This window comes from Sinocyclocheilus rhinocerous, unplaced genomic scaffold (genome assembly GCF_001515625.1).
Source record: "Sinocyclocheilus rhinocerous isolate Xijiao unplaced genomic scaffold, SAMN03320098_v1.1 scaffold897, whole genome shotgun sequence".
NCBI lineage: Eukaryota > Metazoa > Chordata > Actinopteri > Cypriniformes > Cyprinidae > Sinocyclocheilus > Sinocyclocheilus rhinocerous.
In genome coordinates this window covers 480,525-489,867 of record NW_015649224.1, presented here as the reverse complement: position 1 = coordinate 489,867, position 9,343 = coordinate 480,525, and the positions used below count along the sequence as shown (strand labels likewise).

The window sequence follows — 9,343 nt, the reverse complement described above, 5'->3', positions numbered from 1 at the left end:
TGGAGATCGCTAAACTGCAAGCTAACCGGTGTTTTCAGAAAGCAAGCACGTTTATCCACAGTGGAGAGAGCGCGCGTGCACATGGTTGCCAGGTTGACAAAGTAACACACTTGGCAGATATTTCCGTATTGCGCAAGTGGGAAGCTCTGTTTCGGGGATTACGTCTCTTCATATCAGGCAGTGGTGTAGTCTAGTTTTTTTGTAGTGAGTATACTGTGATTTTTTTCCACCCAGCCTCATACTCACCCGTCTCAGAGCGACACCCCATAAGCACCATCACTAATGCATACAGTTTGCATCTGAGAGCATTCTGAAAGACTGCTGGTGTGACATCAACATGTCAATTTAAAATTTTTTAAAAACATCTTTAAATTTCAAAGATGCTGAAACTGTTGTTCATGCGTTTATTACGTCGTGTCTGGATTACTGTAACTCCTTGTTTTATGGCCTACCCAACAAAGTCCTTAATCGCTTGCAGCTTATTCAGCAGCTCGTGTTCTTACATTTACCAAAAAATCTGCCCAGATCACTCCGGTTTTACAGCAATTATATTGGCCCCCTGTCAGCTATCGTATTCAGTTTAAGATTCTTGTTTTAGTTTTCAAGGCCCGTCATGGTTTAGCACCTTCTTACCTTTCTGAATTAATTCTCCCCTATGTCCCTGCTCATACGTTGAGATCGAATTCTGAAAATATACTTGCATTACCCAAATTCTGGCTATCTGCATTTCCGTTGTCAAGCTCTGGAATAAACTACCACAATATCTCTGTGTTATCTCTTCACTCCAGACCTTCAAAAACTGCTCTCAAAACTCACCTATTTACAATGTTTCTAAATTAATTGCTTGCCTTAATTTTCTGTTCTATGCTTTTGTAACTTATCTTGTATATTGCATATTATTTCACCTCTGTCTGCTGTTTGGCTGTTTATATGTTGTATACTATCTGTTATTTACCTTATGTAAAGTGTCCTTGGGTGTTTGAAAGGTGCTATATAAATGAAACGTATCATTATTATTATTTCTTAATTTATTATAAGCAACACAAGACTTTAAGCTGGGGAGACTGGACTGATTTTCTACTGTTGAACTCAGCCAGTTAAGAGCTACATATATCCTTAGATGTTAAATGAATATGGTACAGGTTTTATCAGCTGGCAATTTTCAATGCACATTTAAGAGTGCCTGTTTTTAAATTCCCTAGCCTGACTTTCAGTCCACAAGGTTGTTCAGGAGTTCTCATCTCTCTCATTATCTGAAACAAGGAGAGATAAACATTGTATTCGGTTTACTGCTGTACACAGACACACAGTATCTAAAGAGAAATATTAAGGGAATAATTCAAGACAGTTTTATGCCGTTATCAGCATATGTTGAAGTAGATTTGTCTCTTGTTGTCTCTGAGAGAATGTGCGCCGTCAATTTTTACTTTTTTACTTTCACATTGTATAATTGACCGAGGTTAAGAGGTTCACCAGCATAACTCTTGCGCAAAGTTTGCACACTGCTTAATATCAGCATTCATGGTTTAAAACAGAAATATTTCCAATATTGCGACGTAACAGTGACAAATCGCCCCGCGATTCTGCGCTACGCCACTGTGAGGGGGACCAAAGGAACGCTATCAATCACGGATTGATCGCGAATGGACCGTGTGAAAGTTGTCACAAAACGTGTGACACGTATGACACGTGTGTTACGTATCCTCACGCTTTTTTAAGCGGGTATACGGAAATCCTTGACCTTTCCTAGTAGGTATACGGCGTATACCTGCGTATCACGTAGACTATACCACTGATATCAGGCAACCCCGGTTGTGTTCCTCTGCGGCCAGATCAAACCTCCTTGTAGCCTATATTATGCTCTATTCAATATTTTTTAGAAACCTTGCACTTTTCTACTTGTTTTAAACGGTGTTCTTTCAAATTAAGCGTGGTTCACTGCAGGTGCCCAGGGCCAGCTGTATCGATACTTGTATCGTCAGATCTCTGTGACGATACATCGTCGTATCGATGTATCGAACCCAGCACTAGTCATTACTCCAGTCTTCAGTGTCACATGAACCTTCAGAAATCATTCTAATATGCTGATTTGCTGCTTAAGAAACATTTCTTATTATTATCAATGTTGAAAATACTTTTTCAGGATTATATGATGAACAGAAAGTTTAAGACTTATTAAGAAAGTTCAAGTTTTATTTTTTATATCAATACATATATATTAGCTTTTTCTGTCTTTGATCAACTTAAAGCACACTTGCTATATAAAAGTATTAATTTCTCTAAAAAAATCTTACTGACCAAACTTTTTGAACAGTAGTTTAAATATGAAAACAAAAAAATTACACTGCCCATATATCATGCATCCCTAGAAAAAACACACAGGAATCACACTGCAAAGCCCACTAGCATGAAGTGACACTCTATAAGTACAGAAATAATAAAACTCACCCCTCCTGGCCCCAGAGAGCCTGGCCTCCTGTGTGTTTTAGTTTGTCCATGGGAAGCTGGCTGACCTTTGAACCCCCAGCGCTTCATCACTCCCTGAAAACCTTTGCCAATTCTACAATAAAAAAAAAAAGAGTTTAGTACAGTAAAGATGTAAACACAACATTTAGTCATCATACACTGTGTAACAACATAAGAGATATGTGGATGAAGCTGCAGACAGGCAGGATCTCAGGCATGAAATAGGGCTGACACGACTCAGACGCTATGATTAATCAAGAGTTCTTTGATGCAAGGCTCTCTTCATTAAAGGGGTGGTTGATTGCGATTTCACTTTTTTAACATTAGTTAGTAGTATTAGACAACAACAAACAAAAAACATAGGCCTACCATTAAAAGCTGTGCTTGCACAGGTTCTGCATGATCCTCTTCAATAATATCCTCTGCTTCTCAATCGGGCTTAAACTGATAAGCGATGTGTTTACAATACAACCGGAGCACATGCTGCTGAGGTGAGGGGCGGGACATTTAGACGCACACTAGAGGCGGTTTAGCCAATCACAACACACTGGGCTAGCTAACCAATCAGAGCCCATCGCCTATTTCTGAGGGCGGGGTGTCATAAAAGCAGGAAATGATCAGCACGATTCTCAGAGAAGGGACAGAACGGTGTGGAATAAAGGTAAATTATGTGAAAAATGTGTTTTTTTAAAAACGAAGCATTAACACGTGTTAGACTGCACCCCATAAACACAATCAAGCCTAGAAAAAAAACAGTGTACCACCCCTTTAAAGGTGATGGGTGTCATTTCTTTCAATGTTAAAATACTTATCCCAGTATAATATGCAGAGACAAACAGAAGCAAGCCATTTAAAAATTCACAATACTTTGGCGCCATCAAATCATTGCTCTGTTTATTTGTGCAACCCGACCAGATTGACATTGGATCAACCAATGGTTTGAGTTTGGGGTGAAACTATCCATTTGTTTGACCAATTGTAGATTTTCAGGAAACCTGTTTGAAAACAATCATTATTTTTGCAATTCCATTTGATGACACTAGTGGCACTTTTACTGAAAATGCACAATTGCACACACTTTAAAGCAGTGGTTTTCAATCCTGGTCCTGGGGACCCACTGCTATGCACATTTTTGGTGCTTTTCCACTGCATGGCACGGCACGGCTCGCTTTTGGGGGGGTTTTCACTGTGTACAGTACCACCTTGGCTGAGGTTCCAAGCGAACCGTACCGTTACCAAAATGTGACATGTAAACCCTGCTGATCACTGATTGGCCGGAGAGAATCATCACTACCTGCGTCATTGAACTTGCGACACGAGACCCCTCTGTTGCTGCTCACAATTCAAGTCAATGAATGTTCCAACCCTTGCTACATTTGTTAAATTACTGCTAGCACTGCATAAATAAGGAAAGGTTATTCTTCCTTGGCCAGGAAAATAATCTTTCTTTGAATTGATAAATGATTATTTTGTCTGCTCGGTGGACGGACAGATCAATTAATGGTAATATTGATTCTGCTACAGTTAATTCAAAGATCTAATCTAAATATTTATTATGAATCATAACCAGTTATAATTCGTCATAAATATTTCCCTTTTTGAGTTGAAAAACCCTACACCAGTGAGGATCGAACGCAACTTTTTTTGAATGAACGCAACAGTTTCGTACGAGCGCACCTTTTTTTTAAAACAACAAAATAATGGCTGTTTCGTGGTCTGTTGAGGAAGTACAGACGTTCCTCTCATTGATAGCCGAGGAGCGGATCCAGTGAGAGCTTGATGGGACGACACGGAATGAAAAACTATTTCAGGAGGTCGCGGCAGTAGAGGCGGCACAACTATAACGACATGTCTATGATCCCACCCACTCTAAGGCGGTACTAAACTGCAGTGGAAATGCAAACAGAGCCGTATCATGCAGTGAAAAAGCGCCATTTGTATGTCTCTCTTATCTGATACACTCAGTGCAGTTCATGGAGCTCTTTCCTAACAAGCTGATGATCCGAATCAGGTGTGTTAAATAAAGGTGACAAAATGTGCAGAGCAGTGGGTCCCCAGGACCAGATTAAAAACCACTGCTTGAAAGTGTTAGAATATGGTTCCTTTTCAATTATCCTAAAGGGAAAATGAAAATAAATTATTGTGAATCCCTAAGGACTCACTCCCTGAGATTCACAAGCTCATGAGACCCTTCAAATTAGATGGAAGGAAGGAAGGGGGTTAAAGGGAAAGAGTCAGATCAGGCACTCCCATTTGGGACACAGGGTTCCCACTCTTTCATGAACACCAGATTCAAGGACTTTTTAAAGCACTATTTATTTAATTTCAAGCACCTATCAAATTCACACCACAGCAAATGTAGCATCATGAAAGACCTGTTACAGTACTTAACTTTTCACTTACACTTAACATTTACATTAAAAATTTCAGAGTAATGAGGTTTTGAATGTGTAGGTTTCATAAATTTAGACCACTTTGAGCAGTTGTGTTTTTAAATCCATTGAAGTCAACGGAGTTCACACTGGTAATATTCAAATACAATTTCTCAAATATTAATAAAAATATATATTCTTGCATCACACTGGTTTTTGCTGTAATTCTTTTAAAAGATTGAATCAGTATTAAAAAAAATAATTTGTACCACAGAGGTGGCACAGAAGAACACAAAAGTGGCTTGTAGGTGTATTTTCAGATGTTTAATGAAGCTCAGAGGTGGCATGAGTGGAATTAAATTCATAAATTCATGTTGAGGTTAATATTTTAAATATAAAATTTTGAATATAGAAATATTAAACAAATTAAATAACAGAAAATATCCTTAAAAATGGAAGTAAAACTGCCAGTAGGTGGCGGCAAATCATTAAGTTTATCACTGAATCATTCATTCAATTGATTTGTTCGAACAACTAATTCATTCAGGAATGAAGCAAGTGACTGGCTTTATGAATGGGTAATGGATTCAGATTTGTTTAAAAACGCACGTTCATTCATAAACGAAACACCGCTGTGTTTGCTTGGAAATGCGCAGCGGCTCAGCTGTGACTTTGTTTGAAACTATTTTCGTTGATGAAATAGAGCAAAATCAGGCAATAGTGTTGTAGTCAGACAATGCAAGTCACTTAATATTAATTTCTTGTTTAATGAACTGTTGTATTAAATCAATATCACATTTGCAAACTCCCTTAATAATCATTAAAAGCGGTCACTCAACTCATCGCGATCTCACAAAGTTCCATTATAATCGACGAAGCTCCCTACACTGCACAATGAATCTCTTATTTACACCCTGTCAACACTGTGTTTGTTATAATGAGAAGATATGTCTGTGATACATGCTAACAGTGGGTGGTGGTCACGAAGATGACTGAGCAAATTTGATGCGTTTCCCCCTTTTGCAGCGACTTTCTTCTTGCAAGATCAGCAGACAGGGTGACCGTCCTCGATTAAATTGCCTTCAGTACTCTTGTAAAAGCCAAAATACGACCAGACCACCGATTTGGTTCTCTTAGATGGCTGAAAAATCTCCCGAGCGCTGTCACTGCCTTCCGCCATTTCGTCTCGTGCAAAAAAAACAACAACAACAACATTGCATGCTGCTTCTGCGTCAGACTGATGCTGGCTGGACAGGATTTACCGCGAGTTTTCAAAAGCGCGATAATCAAACACGGTTTTGATGATAATTAAATTTTAAACGGTAATACTAACCGTCAGGTCATTTTATCGTGATTTATCATGAAACCGGTAATCGTTCCATCACTATGATCGGGTCAGTCGCACTGGTGCTCCTAAATATTTTTTTTCAAAGTTGCATGCAGTAATTTTAATTCGCAAATGCACTGCTTCTCCATAGGTTCATGCAGGGCTGCGCATCAGCTCACACACTAAGTTATTTTTTTCTCGCGGTACCCTATCTCAACCCCCAATCATTAGTGCAGTTTCGTTTTGTCTTTGACAGCGCATATAGGACAATTTTTGAAATAGCACCATTCTACTAAACAAAATTTATTTCAAATTTAATTCAAGCACTTTCAAGGACTTATATTTGTTTTCAAGTACTTTCCAGGCCCTGAATCCATGCGTCTGATATTCAAGTACTTTCAAGAAGCGGGGGAACCCTGGGGACAGTAGGATGCACGCCTTCTGCTGACCAAAATATCAGTCAATCAAGCTTTTTGACAGCATTTGAAAAACGCATCTCCCTTTCATCCCATTTAAGTCAGAAAGTGAAAAGAGTTTTGAAAAATTAATCTAAGAATGAGGGGAACGGACAAAATCTAGTGTTGATTAAATCATCAGCTCATAAGATCATGAAACGTGTCGGCGCCGATGGCCTCGTGGGCAGCATGCCGAGCACTGCCGACATATAGCGCCTTTGCGCTACGGGCGTCCCGAGTTCGAGTCCCGGCTCGTGGACCTTTCCCGATCCCACCCCCCTCTCACCCACTTCGCTTCCTGTCGACCTACTGTCCTATCTAAATAAAAGGCATAAAATGCCAAAAATAAATCTTTAAAAAAAAAAAAAGATCATGAAACGTCATGCACTGCTAATATCCCCCCCCCCCCACTTCGCTTCCTGTCGACCTACTGTCCTATCTAAATAAAAGGCATAAAATGCCAAAAATAAATCTTTAAAAAAAAAAAAAGATCATGAAACGTCATGCACTGCTAATATTACTAAATGGAAATTCAAAAATAATGACGGATTCATACATTCCCTGTCTTCCTTTGGTCAAACAGACAGAACTCCGACCCAAACTCATGCCATAGTTTGAGCCAATGTTGCTATGTCAGACTGGTTAAACAAGGAGCAATATTTTGAAACACTATGTTTTAAATGGGAATGAATCTACAAATGGCTTATTTATAGTTTTATAGTCTTTGCATATTAAGCTGGAATATAAGAATGTAACATGAAGAAAAGTAATCTTTTTTTTTAATTAAAATTATTTTTAATATTTTCACCTTAAAACGTGTAATTACACTTTGTGTGTGTGTACTTGACTCACGTTTTCGCTGTGACATCCACATATTGTCCTGGACAGAAGTGAGCTGCATAGAGAGGAGTGCCTAGACAAAAAAAAAAAAAAATAATAATAATAATACAAAACAGAAAGAACACACAAAAAAAAAAAAAAATTTAAATAGTAAAAAAAATAAACAAGAAAAACAAAAAACAAAACAGAAAACAAAAACAGCCGTACATGACAAGAAAAAAAAAACATAAAAACACAAACATAAACATCAAAACAAGTTTTATTTACTCAAACATGAAAGTAGAGGTATACAGCTGAAATTACTTAATTCTTTATCTGGCGATAAGCAAAGAGTTTTGACGGGTGAAGTAACCTGGTTTGATGATGGCATTGTCTGACACACAAAACGTGGTGAGTTTCTGTTTGGGAGGAACTCCTGCATTCCGGAAAACCTCTAAATATCCCTCTGGCCTCTGTGAGAAAGACAGATTAACTTTCAATTACTTCAAGTAATTTACTAACATATATAATCATACAAAAGGAGAAAGGGAGAATGAAAAAGAGAATACATTAAACCCAAACTGCTCTGCTGTGTTTTGGGAGTTGATTGACTGGCTCTAGAGAGACTGAAGGCTCAGACTGAAGGTCAGGACAACTGACAATTATACTTCAAGCAGCACTTTGTGGCAGCTGTCAAATATAGACAGAAGACACACAAATATACACACTAGCTTACTGCCAAAAGGGAAAAAAAGGGACACCGACCAAAGTTTTTATTCATTACAAAGTCCATAGAACAGTTTAGTTCAGCTCTTTTTTTTCTAGCACCAATAGAGAAAGACAAGTGAGGAGGGAGAGAGAGAAGAATATAATGAGAAAAGTTGCACAAAAGACAAGTCGTCCTAGTTTTCCAATATAATTTCCCTTTACATGCACATACACACAAAGGTGACCTCTACATCTACTGTGAGCTCAGTAATTTCTCTCCAGGAGCTCTTCAGGTCTTATTATACTCCCTCTCCAAAGAAGCAGAAAAGCTCTAGTCTATTATCCTGAGAGGTCAATGACTGACAGAAAGGTGAAGAGACAACGGTTTGTTATGAGGGGGAGAAAGTGTGTGGACAAGAGCGGTCTTATTGAAAAAGGTTAAAGTCAGATGTTACTCACATGAAACGGAGAGATGTTTTTTCCACCCACAATCAGGGCCGCTGTGCGTCCATTATACTCTTCCTTGGATAGATGTTTCACAACATGGCAGTCTTGCACCTGAGAGAGATATGGATGTGTTACTCTGTCTCTTATATTTGATTGAGATGCCATTGGAAGTTCAGCTTCCTGGAACAAGCTTAGAAAAAAATACCATGCTCAGGGACACTAACTCCATGGAGGCTGATTCTGGTGTTTTTACAGATCTTTAACTATGTTTAATCATGTTTCCATACCTCAGCAGTACAATATAATAGACTAGATTAATTGTATTTATCACTAATGCACCAATACAGTATAATTTGGAGACTACAGTGAGATCTAGAGTTGTCACAACACGTTAAACATACCCTACTGGGGAAGTCGTGGCCTAATGGTTAGAGAGTCGGACTCGTAACCCAAAGGTTGCGGGTTCGAGTCTCGAGCCGGCAGGGATTGTAGGTGGGGGGAGTGAATGTACAGCGCTCTCTCCCACCTTCAATACCACGACTGAGGTGCCCTTGAGCAAGGCACCGAACCCCCAACTGCTCCCCGGGCGCCGCAGCAAAAAATGGCTGCCCACTGCTTCCGGGTGTGTGTTCACGGTGTGTGTGTGTTCACTGCTGTGTGTGTGCACTAAGGATGGGATAAATGCAGAGCACTAATTCCAAGTACGGGTCACCATACTTGGCCACATGTCACATCACTCACTCACTCAC

The 9,343-nt window shown here is 39.1% G+C and overlaps 1 protein-coding gene across 2 annotated transcripts in view; it reads right to left on the bottom strand.

Annotated features, from left to right (window-relative positions):
* The window catches only part of mrpl3 (mitochondrial ribosomal protein L3), a 17,791-nt gene that overhangs the window by 6,040 nt on the left and 2,408 nt on the right, over positions 1–9,343 (bottom strand). For both annotated transcript variants that reach the window (XR_001636589.1, XM_016515091.1), the window contains exons 4-7: positions 8,607–8,705; positions 7,813–7,912; positions 7,473–7,533; positions 2,449–2,560 (exon numbers count right to left, since the gene is read on the bottom strand). Coding sequence is in view for 1 of the 2 variants with exons in the window: in XM_016515091.1 (XP_016370577.1) it covers positions 2,449–2,560; positions 7,473–7,533; positions 7,813–7,912; positions 8,607–8,705 (372 nt within the window). In the remaining variant the exon portion in view is untranslated. The remainder of the gene's footprint in view (positions 1–2,448; positions 2,561–7,472; positions 7,534–7,812; positions 7,913–8,606; positions 8,706–9,343) is intronic.